The sequence below is a fragment of the Eucyclogobius newberryi genome, unplaced genomic scaffold (genome assembly GCF_026437365.1).
Source record: "Eucyclogobius newberryi isolate DKJ021-1_F unplaced genomic scaffold, fEucNew1.0.hap1 SCAF_18, whole genome shotgun sequence".
Lineage (NCBI taxonomy): Eukaryota > Metazoa > Chordata > Actinopteri > Gobiiformes > Gobiidae > Eucyclogobius > Eucyclogobius newberryi.
The window spans coordinates 11,157,373-11,175,365 of NW_027315812.1; the positions used below are offsets into that span (position 1 = coordinate 11,157,373).

The 17,993-nt window shown below is 39.8% G+C and overlaps 2 protein-coding genes across 2 annotated transcripts in view; both read left to right on the top strand.

Moving 5' to 3' along the window:
* The window catches only part of LOC140364950 (mitogen-activated protein kinase kinase kinase 15-like), a 10,679-nt gene extending 9,496 nt beyond the window's left edge, over positions 1-1,183 (top strand). Inside the window, exon 7 of the mRNA XM_072451327.1 lies at positions 1,150-1,183. Coding sequence (XP_072307428.1) covers positions 1,150-1,183 — 34 coding nt within the window. The remainder of the gene's footprint in view (positions 1-1,149) is intronic.
* A 1,225-nt stretch (positions 1,184-2,408) lies between these two features.
* Positions 2,409-7,608, top strand: LOC140364402 (patched domain-containing protein 1-like). The gene is made up of 2 exons (XM_072450519.1): positions 2,409-3,084; positions 6,411-7,608. The coding sequence occupies exons 1-2, from the start codon at positions 2,431-2,433 to the stop codon at positions 7,515-7,517; spliced, it is 1,761 nt and encodes a 586-aa protein (XP_072306620.1). The 5' UTR covers positions 2,409-2,430; the 3' UTR covers positions 7,518-7,608.
* Positions 7,609-17,993: the final 10,385 nt, after the last annotated feature.

A 17,993-nucleotide genomic window follows, 5' to 3' on the forward strand; every position in this document is an offset into this window, starting at 1 on the left:
ATTACGTTTTACTTTTTGCATATGGCATTTAAGATTTTCTATTCATTGATTTTGAAAAAAAAAGAAAAAATCTATGCAAGGGAACAGAGAAGCAGGAATGAAGTTGATGAATAACTGTCCCAGCATCTCCTGTCCTTCTCGGCGAGGAAAAGCTACACAAAATAAACTCGGAGAACAACTGAAAGAGCAGATGGTCCAGGTTCACAAATGTGTAGGGTTTGAACAAGTGAATTAATGAATGAGTAAATTGTCAAGTAATTCAGTATACTTACACAGTATATATACACACAAACCAAACTGACGAGGAAACATGAACATTTTAGAGATTTTGATGAGTTTTGTCTGTAGAAAATACTCACTTTATCTTCATCTGAGTCAAAATTTGCAAAAACAAATGGTACATTCACAGGCGTTTTGCGATATACACAACAAATACATTAACCAAAAGGACATTTACTAGATTAACATATTAGAAAATAAGACTTTTAAAGGTCTGGAAGTGTTAATACAGTCTGTCTAGAGGGTGAATCTTGTTTGTACAGTATGTTGTAGTTCGTTTACATTGAGCCTTTATTGCCATTATAACTTATTAGGTTCAATATTTGTGGATTTTCTACTCTTAAACCAGATGCTGCCACGCACTCTGCACGTTTTATTTGCATACATACAGTACATATTTTGTCAAAGATCAACAACGTGCAGATGGTTTGAATTTTCCAAAATAGACCCGTCCATTACAGCTTTGTTTTAATGTTTTCACCTGATGGATACTGAGTGTTTGGGTTGCAATTAAATATTAAGGCGAATTTTATTTGTCGAGCACAATTTGTACACAAACTAATCAGTAAGTTATTAGTAAGTTTGTAGGCTATTATTCTTTTCAATAATTTCAGAAATGGCAATTATGAATATTAAGTTCCAACAATAAATCAACAAAAATGCACAAAATGGTATGGAAACGTTGGTGAATGTAATATACCTTTAAAGCAAAATAACAAAAAACGATTTCTTCTTGAACATCATCTTAAATAGTCAAAAAGAATGTCAAGAAGAGTAAATATGTAATGTACTCACTCGGCCAGTTAGTTTTATAGTACTACTACCGCCATTACTATCACTGTTCTACTGCTGCGCTCCGGTCGTCCTCAGAGGTCGAAACCCGGACCTCAGAGTGGAAATCTGACCTCTGAGGACGACTGGAACGCAGCATCACCATAGCGACAGGTATCGGTAAACAAACGCTCATCAATGGCGGCATGAGCGTTGCGTTAAACCGAAACGACAAACATCTTGGACATCCGCGAACAATGAACAGGTTGTCATGCTCACAGATGAACCATTTCAGTTTATGGTTTTCCTAAACCTCACACGGCTTCTCGTTTAATGCATGCGAGGTCAGAGGTCAGTATACAATTTGTGCCAGTTCAAAGTCGGCGTATTTGTATTTGTGGAGGATCTGATATATATACACTAGGAAGAGATATGACACTCTGGGACATTTACTGTTTGAGAAAGAAATATCCAAACTGAATATCCACGCTCACCCACCATAATGGTTTGCAGTATTAAATGTACGGCTCAAAGACTCAAGCGTTTGTGTTTGAGTAAGGCTACACTGTTTTCATACTAGTCAGTAAAAAATAATGACAGTATTTTCTGGACTATAAGTCGCACTGGAGTATAAGTCGCATTTTTGGGGGAAATGTATTTGATCAAATTCAAGACCAAGAACAGACATTTAATCTTCAAATGCAATTTAAAATAATAACAGATGAGAGAACATGGTGAATAGGTGTACGTATGCTAACGCTAACACCTTCAGCTACATGAGGCACAGACAGAACTGTGGTAAGTGTCTGGTATGTTAACGTAACATATGAACAGTTATTCAGATAACTATAGCATAAAGAACATGCTAACAAGTTTACCAAAGCATCAGTTTTACCCCAAATCACTAAATCCATTGAATTCTTCTTCCTCTGTGTCACTTCTAAACAACTCCACAAACTCCAGAGGAAGAGGAAGTGCAGATTCTTCTTCTGCGTCGCTGAGAGCCTAGAGCGCCCTCTTGTGGTCGTTAGCGTGAAAATAATGAATAATATCACATATAAGTTGCTCTGGAGTTTAAGTCGCACCCCGGCCAAAACTATGAAAAAGGTGCGACTTATAGTCCGGAAAATATGGTAGACTTTTGTTCATGTAAACAGTCAGAAAAGACTTTGAACTACAGGTACTGTATGTGCAGGTTTTTGTTTCATGTGACTAGGCCCCGTTACAGTGATATTAACCATAAACCAGGACAAAACATCTGCATTTTGACTATTAAAAGACCACCATACGTTCTGACCTGACCTCCAGCTCGATTTCAAACTAAACTCGAACATCTTTCTTACTCTCTCTCCAGGTCACAGTCTGTTCGGCTCCTTCGAGATGCTGTCTTCCTGGAGGAGGACCAGGGAGGACCAGCACGTGAAGGAGCGCGTGGCCAGCGTCTTCGAGGACGTCATGCTGCGCTTCTCCGGCTCCACCCTCATCCACCTCCTCACCCTGGGCCTGGCCGCCTCGCCGCTCACCAACATGGAGGCCGTGCGACTCTTCTGCCGCACGGCCACGCTCGCCGTCGCCGTCAGCTACGTCTACACGCTCTCCTTCTACAGCTCCTGCCTCGTGGTCACCGGGTATCTCGAAACCGGCTACAGGCACGGCTGCTTTTGCCGGAGGGTGCCCAAGCAGGACCGGCTGGACTCCAAACCGGCGTGGTACCGGTATCTCATGTACACCCGTTACCAGGACGAAGCGCAGAACCCTCCCATCACCCATGCTTCCAATTTGAACCACGTAAACTCCCACCCGCTGACGATGAACAACTCTGCGCCGCACGGCGGGCATTTGCACGGGGCCAGTTTGACGCCCGTACCGCCCAATCCCGTCCCGAGCCCGGAGCCCAACCCTCAGGACTCCCACCTGTTGCTAGGGTGCGTGCGGCGTTGCTATGGAGAGTGGATTACAAATACATACGTCAAGCCCTTTGTGGTGCTGCTCTACCTGGTTTACATTTCCTTTGGGTTGATGGGATTCTTACAGGTAAGGCTCAAACTGAACGTGTTAGAATGATTAGGGCTGCAACTGACATTAAAATATTAAGGCTAATTGAAAAATCCAGCGATTTTTCTTTTGATTAATGAATTAAGTGGTTTAGAATGCAAAATTGCAACTTTGACCTTGATGAAGCTGAGAACATCCTAATGGAGGATATTTACAGATACATATATTTTGGATCAAAACACTAATGTTTCCTATGTTTTTTTGACATAACTCTTGCTTTGTCTGATTCATAAACCTTGTTCTTTCAGCACATTACATGTTTTGGAGTCTGTGTATAATCCAGACAATTATTCAATTACTAAATTAGTTGACGATCATTTAAATAATTTATTCCTTGCAATTAATCAATATATGTTGTTTCAGCTCTACTAAATGTGGAGTGAAAGTACAAATCAAAATGTGCACTTGGCAACTTTTCTGATGAAAGATCTACCACCTCCAAGTTATATTCTTTGCTTAGAATGTTCCGCAGTATGGCATTCAACTTTTAGATCTCATAATTATGCAATTCCATGTGTGGCCTTTCATGAGGATATATAGATGCGTTTAATACCATACTGTGGGACATTCTAGGCAAGACAATAACATCTCCATGGAGACAACCTTGTGCCATACTGTACATCTAAAAAGCTACACAGTGCACTCGAGAGAAGGATAAAAAAAAAGTGCTTTACGACTTTATCTAATTAGCCACAGCAGTTTCATCTCACACATTATTGATCCTTCCCACAATGAAACGTACATCTCGATCCCCAGTACACAATATCTTTTACAATTGCCTATTAAAGCAGTTTTCGCGCTTATTTTGAGAGGAATGAATCTTGTTCCTCTTGACTTTTACAAGGACAGTTGTGCTGAGCTTTGCAGAAGGAGCAAACGGGGACACACTGGAAACTTTAGTGTCTATATCGCACTATTTAAAGAGTTCAAACAGGTCAGTGTAAAGTCTAAGATAAATAGTACACAGCTCAACATTCAGACATTATATAAGTCTATTGCTTGTGCAAGTTAAAGGCCGGGATCAATGCATCTATCAGTCAGAAACAGTCTATATTAATAAAACCCACATGTGTCAACCCTTCAAGAAAATACAGTTAACATAAAGAAGACTTATTCCCTTAAATGTCACTTTTCTGATGGAGGATCTGTCACCTGTTAGTCTCCATGGAGATTATTTTGCCCGGAACGTTCCTTGGCATTAACCTGGCCGTAAAGATGATTTCTCACTATATTTGCGAGCTCGTAATGGCTTCGGTGGGGTTTGAGCGGACGCCAAAGGTGAAGCGCCCCAAACAAAGCAAAGCAAACTTAAACTCATTAGAGCTGAAACACAGACCGTTTGGGTTTTTAAGAAAATGTGCCGAGGGAAGCGCTTCGTGCATTCGCTGGTACGGGGGAAAGATGATGATTTAACGAAGTTTCTGCAACGCTTTGACCAGTCGTCTTTTCAAATATTCATCATGATGTTCTCTGCCTTTCCCCCCTCGGCTTTCAGCAAGAGCCGTCCCAAGTAAATGTGTAGAGCCACATATCAACCCGTCGCTGATTTACCATAGTGTGGCATTAAACTTCTCCGTCTTACTTTTTTTTTCAAGGTTTGTATGGCTCAACATGACGCCCTTCTTCACAGTACCCTGCATTTTACATTATGTTCATGCAGCGTGTCTTATATTACTCAGTAGCTGTTGCATTTAGACAAAAAAGGAAGCATAGAGTGTATCATTATTTGATTTTGTGTACTCATTATTCCAACGGAAATACTGTAGCATAATTTTGTCCGCTGAAAGTCCCCGCACACTTAATTTCAATGCAGCCGAATGCCACAGAAGGTCAGCGATGCCTGCGGCCGTCAGAGTCCAGACCTGTAAAAAACGTGGTCACCAGATGCTCATTTCGCCTGTTTGAAATTCACGGCAGGTTTCATTGCTGCTTGACTTGCTAATTTATGATTCGCTTCTTTGAGAATCGGAGCCGTATAATGAATATTTGCATAGTTACTGGTTGACAAGGTGGTGTTGACGGGCCCTTTTTTCCACAAACATGTTGCTATGTAATTGATCCCAACCACGAAGTGAGCAAGAACAGCTCAGCACTCAAAATGCAGTCATAACGAGGCTGGTGCTGGCTCATTTAGTCATTGTATCTGGTTGCTGTGATTAGTAAATGACTGCTTAATTCTTTATTTTTCTTTAATGATATGGTTAATTCCCTCTGAAGTCTGATGTGCATGAATTATGTTTAATTGCAACATAGGCTAGCAGTTCCTAAAAGCCCTTTTAAAAGCCAATATAAAGTTACACTATAAGAAATGGAATAATTGTAATATAGATCCATTTAATGCCGATCGATTCCCGGACCAGACCAACATCACATGATCTCTCTGGGTGGAGTCTGCATGTTCTCCCCGTGTTACCGTGGGTTCTCTCCGGGTTCTCCGGCTCCTCCCACCGTCCAAAGACATGCATGTGTTAGGTTAAATTGGTGACTCTAAATTGGCCCTAGTGAATGAATGAGAGAGTGAACTGTCTGTAATGTCTCTGTCTCTGTGTTGGCCCTGCGACGAGTTGGCCAATGTCCAGGGTGTACCCCGCCTAAGGCCCGAAGTCACTGGGATAGGCTCCAGTCACCCGCGACCCCGAAAGGGAACAAGCGGTAGAAAATGGATGGATGGATGGATTAATGCCATTATAGATATAAGATATTCCTTTATTGTCCCACATGGGGAAATTTCATAAAGCTAAATATGTCAGCAGACGGCACCTTTAAATGTCATCCAACAGTTGTATTACTAATGAAAAACTCAAATTGTGCAACATTCATTTGCAAACACTCTGTTTAATATGTATAAATAGAACTAAACATAGGAAATCAGCGTTTCAGTTTTATTATTGATTTCAAATCTGGAACATTCTTGCTAGCCAGAGAGAGAAATGTTTTTTAAAATCAAAAACCATTCCAAGTACCAGTGTTTGGGAAACACTAATACGTGCTTGTGTGTATTTGAATATTGAGTACCATATTTTCCGGAGTATAAGTCGCACTGGAGTATAAGTCACACCAGCCAAAAAATGCATAATAGAGAAGAAAAAAACATATATAAGTTGCACTGGAGTATGAAATGTGGTTGCAAGTGTGAAAATAACAAATAATATCACATATACGTCGCTCTGGAGTATAAGTATATAAGTTTAAATATAAGTATAAGTCTCACCCCGGCCAAAACTATGAAAAAAGATGCGACTTATAGTCCGGAAAATACGGTATTTGGTATTGTGAAATGTTGCTCACATGTCTGTGCTCCTCAGGTGTCCCAGGGCTCTGACCCGAGCGCGCTGGTTGCCATGGACACCGCCACAGTTTTGTACACTCGAGCTCAACAGCGCTACTTCAGCTCCTACTCCCCCGTCATCGGCTTCTACATCTACGAGAGCGCCCCCTACTGGAACTCCTCCGTGCAGCACGACCTGCTCGAGTACGCCAAAGGCTTCCAGAGAATCAGCTGGCTCGAAGCGTACCTGAACTATTTATCCGACCGTAACGAATCGACGAGTCAACCCAGAGAGAACTTCACCCACACCTTGCGGCACCATTTCCTAAAAGAACCGGAGTTCGCCCATTTCGCCGACGACATCATTTTCGCCGAGCGCGGGCAAGGCGAGGAACCGGACGTGGCTGTCTCGCGGATTTTCCTCGTAGCGAAAACGACGGAAAACAAGCGGGAGGAGATGTCGATACTTTTGGACACGCTGCGCCGCCTTTCGCTGACGTCGAGGGTGCGATTCCTGATTTTTAACCCGTCGTTTGTTTACCTGGACCGCTACTCCACAGCCGTCAGCTCTCCGCTCAGACACTCTCTACTCGCTGTGATTTTTCTACTCGCTCTTTCCTCGTTGGCGCTGGTCGAACCTTTAGTCGCCGTCTGGCTCGGGCTTACAATTCTATCGGTTCAGTTCGGCGTGCTGGGGTTCATGACTTTGTGGGGCGTCGAGATGGATTGTATGTCCATTTTGTGCCTGATCGCGGCCATGGGGCACTCGGTGGACTGTAGCGCCCCCTTGCTGTGTTGTTTCGCGTCGGGGAGTGGCGAAAGCAGGACTCGTTGGGTTAGAATCGCCCTCGAAAGACACGGTATCCCGAGTTTACAGACCTTGATCTGCTTCAGCGCGTCTTTAGTCCCGTTGGGGTCCGTGCGGTCGAATTTGACGAGCACGCTTTTTCGCTGCCTGATGATTACCGCTTGCTGTTCGGCCTTGCACACCCTAGCCTTTCTGCCCACACTTCTTACGTTTTTGCCCCCGTCCAAAAACAAGCCGGGGCCCCATCCCGGGACAGACGGGAACCACATACAAGAGGTGGAGTGTGTGGAGATGAATGACCGTACGAGAGTGGTGGACCAGATTACCACTGTGTAAAGTCAAGGTTTCATCGAAGACGCCGATGTCACGTTGAGTTAAAATATGTACTTGAACGATTCTGTGTCTGGACTTGGCTAAAAGAAACAAACATCACATAAAACAGGATTAAAATGAACTGGTAAAGGCAAAACAGCATTAAACATGAACTGGGACTAAACCAAAACCACAGCTAAACCAGGTCAGGATAAAACCAGGAATAAACAAGAACCCCAGTAGGAGTAATAAACAAAACATAACCAAAATTGGCCTATGATACGGTACAATAAGCCAGAATTAGACCAAATTGAGATCAGGTTGAACCCTGGACTCTACAGGCTTAACTAGGTCTAAATTGAAATCAGAACGTGGCAAAATCCGGTTTAAATGTCGACAAATCTAAGACTAATCTGGGCCAGCCAATAACCAAACAAATCTATCTCTCTAAGTAAAACATACATTTAAAATACACGTGAAAATATGAAGAAACAACAGAACATAAAACTGGACAATACCAATTCTATTCTCGACTACAGAGATGAATCACTTAAACCACGACTAGGTAAGAAGAAAACCAGTTCTTAATTCTGGACCAGGACAAAGCAGAGCAGTGCATGAGAACTACCAAAAGAATCCCACATAGAACCAGTGCCAGCCCCAAACAGAGCTCGGGATTGTGTTGTCAAACCTTACAAAAGCCTAATGTTAAATCAATGGGGATTTTAAGATGCTAAATACAAAACTAGACTACATGGCTCTCCAACCTTTCCCCATGCAAACTACTACAGTGACACGAGGATGGAGCTACGGTATCAATAGGTTTGTGATGAGTGAAATTAGAATTATTCAGCATAATATGTTCCTAATTCCTAAATCCTTTGAGAGCTACTTGGACGAGAGTGTTGAGATACTGGTAAAACTCGAGCAACAGGTTAGAGACCCCTTCCCATGAATAATACATGTCTTTACCAGTAACGACCCAGCAGTTGATCAGCTTAATCCACAGCTTTACAATAAAACAAAAACAAACTCAATTAAATCTGTCCCGGAAGCTTACGGTGCACGAGTGTAGAGACATTTGACACATGGTCGAGGCAGAGACTCGACGTCGTGGAGAGAGAAGCCACACATATACAACCATAGACACATTAGTAGGCATCCGATGCTCATGCTATCGTTCACTTAGCAACTGGGCTAACACGGTAACGTTTGACAGACTCTGGTGCCGTCCCCTCGATTTTCCCTATAGCCGTTAGCGTTAATCTGTAAACAGGCTAACTTTATGTTGATATTTCTGAACTTCTAGTGAGATTCTAGTGATATTAGATATCCTCTTTTACATGTTACTACTAGTGAGGAGACAAGATTAATGACATGAATATTTAGAATTAATGGGGATTGGCTTCACCAGTTATTCTTGTGTGAAGGAACGTTTGATTTGACGTAGCTTAAATCCGTTTAGCATCAAGTGATCAAGTTTGTGCTAAGGGCAGAGATGGAGAATTTCACGTTCATGAAAGTCTGTGTTCAAAGCCCTAAACCACTGCACCACTGGCGAGCACTGTTTACTTTTTCATACATATATATATATATATATATATATATATATATATATACATATATATGTTTTGCTTGTGCATCTTTATGGATGTTTTGCGCGCTTGCATCAAAAATGGCATGGATGTTTCGAATAACAGTGTTTTTTTGACATCCGATCCCGAGCTCTATTAAACAACCCAAGTCTTTGCCGGTTTGTGTCCAGATGATGTTTGCTTTCTGGACAGTGGTCTCCATGGTGACGGCCAGATGGGATTTTGAGCTTAGTGGAGTGGCTGAGTGCGCACAGGAAAATGGAGATCTTGAGGAGAGTAGCAAATCCCATCATTACAGTGAGAGAATAGGCTGAAGTGGAGAGAATATACTGTATATGAAATGACTGTGTTTGAAATAGCGCTGCTCACGACAGAGATAAATCCAGCTACGGATTCTGCAAGGGAAAATATTTAGTCATCTCAAGGAAATAATCTGCTGGTGGCGTGAGAAGGAAATTTGCATTTAAACATATGAGTTATTGAGCAAGGTAAATGCAGAATATCGTGACATTTGAAAGATCAATTGGGCATTTATTTCCATAAAATAGCAATTTAAGCAGAATGTATTTTGAAATAATGATGATTCAGCTCTTTGCTGTGCACCCAGAAAGTGACAACAATGAAATATTACTGTTAAGGAGCAAATAAAAACAGATAATTGATGCAGTATACAATATAATATTATGTATAAGTCCTGATGCTATTTTGAACACAGTCACTTGAGTTTGGATAATTACTTGCATGTCGGTGTCAGATATTGGAGGTTTATGAACAGAGTCATGTCAGACATGCTTTGGGTCTGATCGCATTGTTAGACTTATGCTGCTCTTCTCATATCAAGTTGCACAACTTTACAGCTACAAAGACAAATATTATTATGAATGACTCAAATATTTATACTTTAAATCTGTTTGAATAAAGTCACTTGAGTTAACAGACTCTTTTGGTTATTGCCATATTTGAACTTAGATCAGTTCCCCTTAAATGTACAGAGACGATCAGTGTTTGTCCAGTCTGCTCCTGACCGCCCTGACCCTTTGAGACGCTTGTCTTTTGTCTTGCATTGTCTTCCATTTGTCTTTGCATTCGCCTGTCAGTCTTGTGAAAATAATTTCCCAAGATGTGTTGTTTAATATAGTTGTTCATGATTAGACTTCTATTTAATGAATACGTTGTAAAGTATATCCACATTGAGTCTACATTTAAGCTTATTACAATGATGTAAAGGCGAGGCTGCAGTTCGCAATAGCTTTAACTTTATCCACCCAAGGGAAATTACTTTGACACAGTAGCTCACAAATTACATCATAAAAATAGTTTGTCTAGAAACAAAGAGTCAGTGAATAAAAATGGCACAAATATTGTACATATTTGTATATGTACACATGAATTAAGTGAATATAATTATATCAATGCTACATACATGAGGTGGGGTAAGAAAACTGCACAAAACATAGTATATTTGACAGTACAAGTTTATCTACAGTATAATAACCTAATAATTAACATAGTACCATAACTGCATTTCCCTTTTGCATCAGTCCAAATCATATGAACTAATGTGTTAAAAGGTGAGTCATTGACACTGTTATGAATGAGTGTATTGTTTCCTCTGATAGATTACATCCTGGTATCTCCTGCACTTCATGGTTTGGTCGGTGCCACGACGACCGTGTGGGCGGTTCTATTGTTCTGCTTCACTGTGACATTTGGCAGAATGAATACATTGTTCACTACAGTCAGAATCCCCGGTCCACCGTCCGCCCTCGTCAGCCTCCTACACCGCCTCAGGAGGCATCCGAGGACCGCCCCAGGATTCGCACTCAAAGGAATGGTTAAAAGCGCACTCTGTAACTTTTCAGGTAGCGGGGTCTGCCACGTGCTGAACAGAAATGTTACACAGTATTGCATTACATTTGTCATCTTAAGTTTATTCAATTACATTCAATTTATTGCCATTGCAGAGAAATTACACAATACAGTTTACTTTTGCCCGTTTGCATGCATACTTGACCAGAATTATTTAGAAAAGTATTTATTCATGTCGCTCTTTCCAAATGTTTAAATCAGGGGTGTCCAAACTTTTTTCCCAGAGTGCCGCATTTTGAAACTTATACGGAGCAAAAGGTCACAAACAACCTATCAATGTCGAAAATGTCCAATGACAAAGTGAATAATTCATAATTTTGCATTTGACATTGTTTTGACACCTTTAATAAGACTTGGAACATTAAGATTAGGTTGGTATTACATCAAAATTCTTGATTTTTTCCAATTTGTCTGTAAAAAGTACTACTTTTTGTTGTTTGGACCAACTTAGCAGGAAGCCGGAGGGCCAACTGGTCTGAGGGCCGCATTCGGCCCCCGGGCTGTAGTTTGGACTTGCCTGGTTTAAATGTATTGAAGACAGGATGTACTTCAAACTGGTCGCTATGTCTCAGACCACTTTGACCTGTGGGATTCCCCAAGGGTCAATCCTGGGACCGCTTCTGTTCACACTCTACATGCTGCCATTCAGTTAATACTGACTAATAATCACAACGATCACGACACTCAGACCTTTGTATCACTGACACCGGTAGATTCACCCTGTCACTGCATCCAAATCATCAGCGTGTGTTTTGACTATGTAATCCAGATATGTAAGTCAATCAATTCCCCATTCTTACAGGTGAAATGTGTAAAAGAATGCTAAACAATGGCACTACTGCAGCTCAGAAGGAGTTCATATAGTAGCTGTGTGTGAATTGTGTTGTATTATTCTATAGGCTATACATCCACTTACTATCAAAAAACCTTTTTTACAAGAAATCTGGGAATAATTTGAGATTTTTTCAACTGGGGAAAAAAAATCTATTTTCAGAATCAAATCGTTATGTCTTTGCAAAATATGCTGTGTCACTTCGCTCTGTTTTCTATGTTCCACTAAACTGTGGCTTTAGCTGCCTCTCTCCATGCGTGCCTCTTTACTGCCCCCTCCTGATCATTTCATGCACTACACTTCCACTCAGACAGGTGCAGACACACACAGAGATCCAATACTCTTCCCCTGCCTGAGGGCCAGATCCTCCTTGTTCACATTCACTTCACAATTGAACTTGTGTCATTTCAAAAGACCCGACGTCTACGCGAGGAGACGTCTGACTGGTTTGTCCAACAAGAATCCTGAAGTGATTTGTGTTTTTGACTTGAAGTGACGCACACAAAAAGAGGAATGCCCTCATGGAGCTGGTAAAGCCCCCCGGAACTGTCTGGCCCCACATCCTGGACTCCATCTGCTGCCCCCGAGTCAACACCAGAGTTATAACGTCACAATATCAAATTATATTGTTACGATGAATGTGAGAAAAAACATGTAACAATTATTGACAGAAACAATATTTTAGGCTCTTTTTGTTGAGTATGAAAAATTACTTTGAGTTTGAGCTGATGTTGGCATAAATAAAGCTGTTCTGTATTTCCATGAATGACTAATAACAACCACACAACACAACTGGATCAACTTTATAGTGAGTTAACTGTCTTTACACCAATATCAGTTAATATCAGGTATGAAAACTGAAAATATGATTATTATTTGTTTTCAAGATTATGCTTTGACCTGAATAACCAAATACTATTGACTTGTAATACTGAAACTTGCTATTCTGTGTATATGATAGTAGTATTTTTAGCAGTAGTAGTAGTGGTATAGTACGCACACACCTGATTAGTGGCGTTAAATACTTCCTCAACAGTATTTAATGTCATATAATAGTAATAGTGGGACGGACTAGTGGCAATAGAGGTAATAGAAAGTACATAATAAGACAAAATTGTTGATATTATTAGTGGTAATGTACTTTAAGTTATTTTTAATGTTAATCTAAATACTTTGGATTATTTTATTCTACACTTGCTATAGCAGTAGTGACAATAGTGACAATGATCATGATCCAGCAGAATTTAAAAGTACTTATTTTATGTACTGGTAATAGTAGCAGTGGCTGTCACAATAAAAATAACACGTGCAGATTGTTTTTATTTTAATAGATTTCCCATTTCTTTCAATGCAATATAACGGCTCAGTGGCAGAAACGGATGCATTGACTTCCTGTTTAAAAGTGCAGAACTTGATTTCAGCGTGCAGGTGAAAGAAGTATTCAAGTCTAAGTAAACGTTAAATTCAACACCCCTTTTACTGTATTTGGTGTATTTCTTTCTCTTGATTATACAAAGTGTCATTGTGGATACGCCTGTCTTGTCTAACGTTGTGCTTTACTCTCCTGTTCTCTTGTTTCATTGATGGGTGTGTCATCTTCTGTCTCCTGGAGGCATTTTGAGTTTTGAACCAGTGATTTCCTGAACACCGTCGCTATCGGACAGAGAGAGAGAGAAGAAGAGGAGGACGAGGCAGAGCAGGTGAACAGCATGGAGCAAATAAGGACAAGAAGGAAGGAACTGACTCATTATTAATAAAACTGTCCTGAATTGAATTTGGCCGTGATGAGAATGATGGAAAAGTCTTTTGAGAATACGTTTGAGAAGACAAGTCCACCTTGGTAAGAAGACTGTGACTCAACGCACTGTGGATGCTCCTGCACGCCAGGTAAGATGAGCATGAGCATGTTTATGAGCATGTTTTGTTTATGGTTGTTTATTAATAATTTTACTATAGATTAAGTTGCATAAATGTGTCACAGATGCTATATAACAAATGACAGTTTGCAAAATGCATTTTATTTAGTATTTATTAGTAAATTCTTAATTTTATGCAGGCCTAATTTGATATATTTTGCTGTTGTTATTATTATTTATTTATTTTTTATTATTAGCAAGATCCTAGTTTGTGAATTTTGTTCAATGACACTGGCAATAAACCTTTTTCTGATTCTGATTAAGATATTTGGATCAGAAATAGCTTGCTAAAAATCTAAACTCAAATAATTTGAAACAAATTGACATTATTTTTGGTTAAAAAAAAAGTATAAATATAATATCAGACTCAGGGGCTCCATATACAACTTAATTATGATGTTTCATTTTGTTTACCTAATTATTTAGTGTTTGCATGTTTTTTTTTTACTGTATCAATTCATATTCATGTTACATTTTCTAGATTTAGTCTATTTTATTCAGAACTTCTCATTATTGCCAAGTTGATGATGATCAAATATGTTTAAAAATATTCAATAATAATCAACTTAAACATTTGTTACCAAAAACATCACCTTAACTTACGATATATTAACATGATAATTGGACATTATAAGTGAAGTCTCTTATTAAAGGTGCCCTATGTAACATTTCTGGTGGGAGGGGGGTCACCACCTGCTTGTCTCCATGGAGATAGTAATGCTTTGCCTGGAATTTACAGCAATGTGTCAATATGTAGCAATTTTGCATTTATTCATCAATTACAGATGTTTTGATTGCTCAACTTGAAAAACACGAAAACCATCTCCACAGATCTGACCTGTAACACGTCTTGGCCTGGTCTCCATGGAGACACACAAAGCTGAGTAGCTGTTTGGCCTGTGTTTTGAAGCGGTTTATGATGGGAACATGTGACAAAAGCTGGAGTTCGCCTAAAGCTGCAGATACAGTTTCAAATGCTGTCACCACCACAACCATTCATCACGCTAGATGTGGGGAAAACAATTTTACAACCAAATGTTACAGTTTTGCACGGAATCCCTTCGCACGCTCCATATTCAAATCTACAGAGCCCATGTAAATGAATGGTCACGCAACTGAAGCACAATACAACACAAATGTAACGATAAAAGCCTTGATCGGACGTTGTTAAAGGTACAATACAACACAAATGTAACGATAAAAGCCTTGATCGGACGTTGTTAAAGGTACAATACAACACAAATGTAACGATAAAAGCCTTGATCGGATGTCGTTAAAGTTAAAGGTGAAGTTAAAGGTGCTTTTTACAGCTACTTTTTGATGGTACCTGTAAAAAGACACGCCCCTGCGTTCATCTGCACTGTTCTATTACACGGGCTGATTAAGCACACTGTCCAGAACACGCAGGACAAACATGAGGTCCAAGTAGTTTTGGACAAATCAAATGTAGGACGAGCCGCGGAGAGGAAATGAAGCCCGGGCGGAAAGGCTCAGCTCAAAGACGTCCAGAGGAGGTCGTGGGTCGGTCTAATTTCCTCCGTTTGGGCCGGTCACGTTGAATAACTTATGCTTTGAATGATTTTCGGCAATCTCCGCGCATCGATTTACCCTGTATCTTTCTTTTCACGCCATAATTTGTCATTTTAAACCGATTATATTAAAGGTGCTCAGTAGCTATTTAAATGTACAACTTATAATAGACGGTATTTATATGTAAAGTGTTGTTGCCCTTATATTCCTCCCTTTTAAAACAAGAAGAAAAAAACATATATAAGTCACACTGGAGTATGAAATGCAGTTGCAAGTGTGAAAATAACAAATAATATCATATATAAGTCGCTCCAGAGTACAAGTATATAAGTATAAATATAAGTATAAGTCGCACCCCGGCCAAAACTATGAAAAAAGGTGCAACTTATAGTTCGGAAAATACGGTATTGACTGTATCTTTGTTATTATACTGTCCTGTGTGACATATGAATAAGTAATTTCTCTTGTGAATCAAAAAAGTATTATTATTAGTAATTATTAGACAATTACGTAAACTTAAATACAAATAAAATCTTTGTGCAGGTTTGTTGCCTGTTTGTTTCCATGGAGATGTTAACGCTTTTGTCTGAAATGTCCCACAGTCTCCACAGTATCTTGCGTTTCTATCACTGAACACTACCTAGATCCGACCTGGAGGCGTCGCCTGCTCGTCGTCATGGAGATAGACAAGTTTAATGCCACACAAAGGAATATCCTCGGCCGGCAAAACATTTCCAAACAGGAAGTAGAAAGTTTACGTAGTGAGCCGTTATGATTTCCCCAAACAAGTAATTTGGCACGCGAGATATGACATGAAACCGCTAACAAAAGCACATTAACGGAACACGGTTTAAATTAGGCTCAGAACATTAGCTGCTAGAAGTTGGTTTGATGAGCAGCAAAGCCAGTTTGTGCATAACTTTACAGGCTGAATCCTACCACTTGATATAAATAAATAAATAAATACATACATTTTACTAAAAAAAAATACAATTAAGTTTTAGCTCTTTAACGAATATTAAACTTTCAAACTTCGCTCTGGAACCTACACCATCTGCTCGATTTGGGGCTCGCACAGACGTTACGCGGTCGTATAAACAGTGAGTCTTTATAGTGAGGAGTATCAACAACTTAACCAAACATGGCCTTTACATTTATGAAGAAGTGAAGGATGAAACTCTACCTCTCTGTCCCTGCAGTCAATGGGACGGACACAAAGGCACGGACAATATTCGGCAGGTTTAGTTTACAACGCGCTCAATGAAGGGTTTTAGTGCAGTCCCAAAGGCGGGCAACACCTTTCGCTCATCCGCACGACAAGGCTTTGGGAATATGGAAATCAAGCTTCCCGCAAACAAATGTGAGGATAATATCTGTACAACGGCTACAGTTTTATGTCTTTGAAAAGGCGGTGAAAGAGAGTAACATGAGATAAGAGTAAACGGTTACAAAATAGTAAGAGGTTTAATGTCATGTCAAAGCCTTGAGACGTTCACATTTATTTTATTTACACTACTTATACCTGTATTTGTACCTTATTTGACTCTCATTTGTACTTACCGTATTTTCTGGACTATAAGTCGCACCGGAGTATAAGTCGCACCAGCCAAAAAATGCATAATAGAGAAGAAAAAAACATATATAAGTCGCACTGGAGTATGAAATGCGGTTGCAAGTGTGAAAATAACAAATAATATCACATATAAGTCGTATATAAGTATAAATATAAGTATAAGTTGCACCCCGGCCAAAACTATGAAAAAAGTCAAATTATAGTCCGGAAAATACGGTATTGACTGTATCTTTGTTATTATACTGTCTTGCGTGACATATGAATAAGTAATTTCTCTTATCAATAATCATCAATAAAGTTTGTGTAAATCTAAATTAAAGTGTGTTCTTTTTCTTTTAGGATGTCAATGCATCCTAAAAGAGATGCATGGAAGTGGCATTTCCATGGAGTATTTTGGATTTTGGTGTTGACAAATCCTCTGCCAAGTGGTGAGTAAATGAATAATAATCGTCTTAATTAATTGGCCTGAGAAATAGTTGGTTCCACCAGATGGATCTAAAACAGGACTTTAGGGGCTGCTAGAACTAACAGTGTGTGAAGGATTTGGATCAAAACATGACTAAGGTTCAGAAAAGAGGACAACAACATAATGTGTCTTTGAATGAATAAACACAGATTGTACCGTGAACAACCTGTTGATAATGCTTTGCCATAGAATAGTCACGGTTCTGTGCACGGAGGGCATTTTTATATGTTCTGCAAGTCGTTCTTTGTACTCACATCACTGTATGTCCACGTAAGAGAATATACTTACAACACCACGTCTGTGAAAATGCCCCCGACTGTTGCCCACCTCTAGTCGGCTCTAATGGCTTGGATTTTAGTGAATCATAGACTATTGTTATTGGGCTATAGGGGTCCGAACTTCCCCCCTCAGAGCTTTATTGGCCCCAGATCTCCTGATGAATTGGCCCAAATGATCATGGGCAGAATTATTTTATTACAAATTTAAGCGGCTGCAATGGAATAAATTAATAATGCACAGAAAAGCGCTTTGACGGTCTTGAAATGAGGGAATCCAATGATTAATTATTGAATTATATAATTCTAACGTCAGAAGACTGTCCTCACTCCTAAAAGTATATATTTGGTCGTTATGTTAGATTTCAAAATATGCCAAAAGTGTGTGAAATACACAATAAAGTCCAAGCTTAAACTTCTCAGGTTTGTTTATGTTCCGACAGG

Coding starts and splice junctions, on each gene's coding strand:
- LOC140364402 (XM_072450519.1), top strand. CDS start 2,431: ATGCTGTCTTCCTGGAGGAGGACCAGGGAGGACCAGCACGTGAAGGAG. Junction 3,085..6,410: donor GGTTGATGGGATTCTTACAG/GTAAGGCTCAAA, acceptor TGTGCTCCTCAG/GTGTCCCAGGGCTCTGACCC.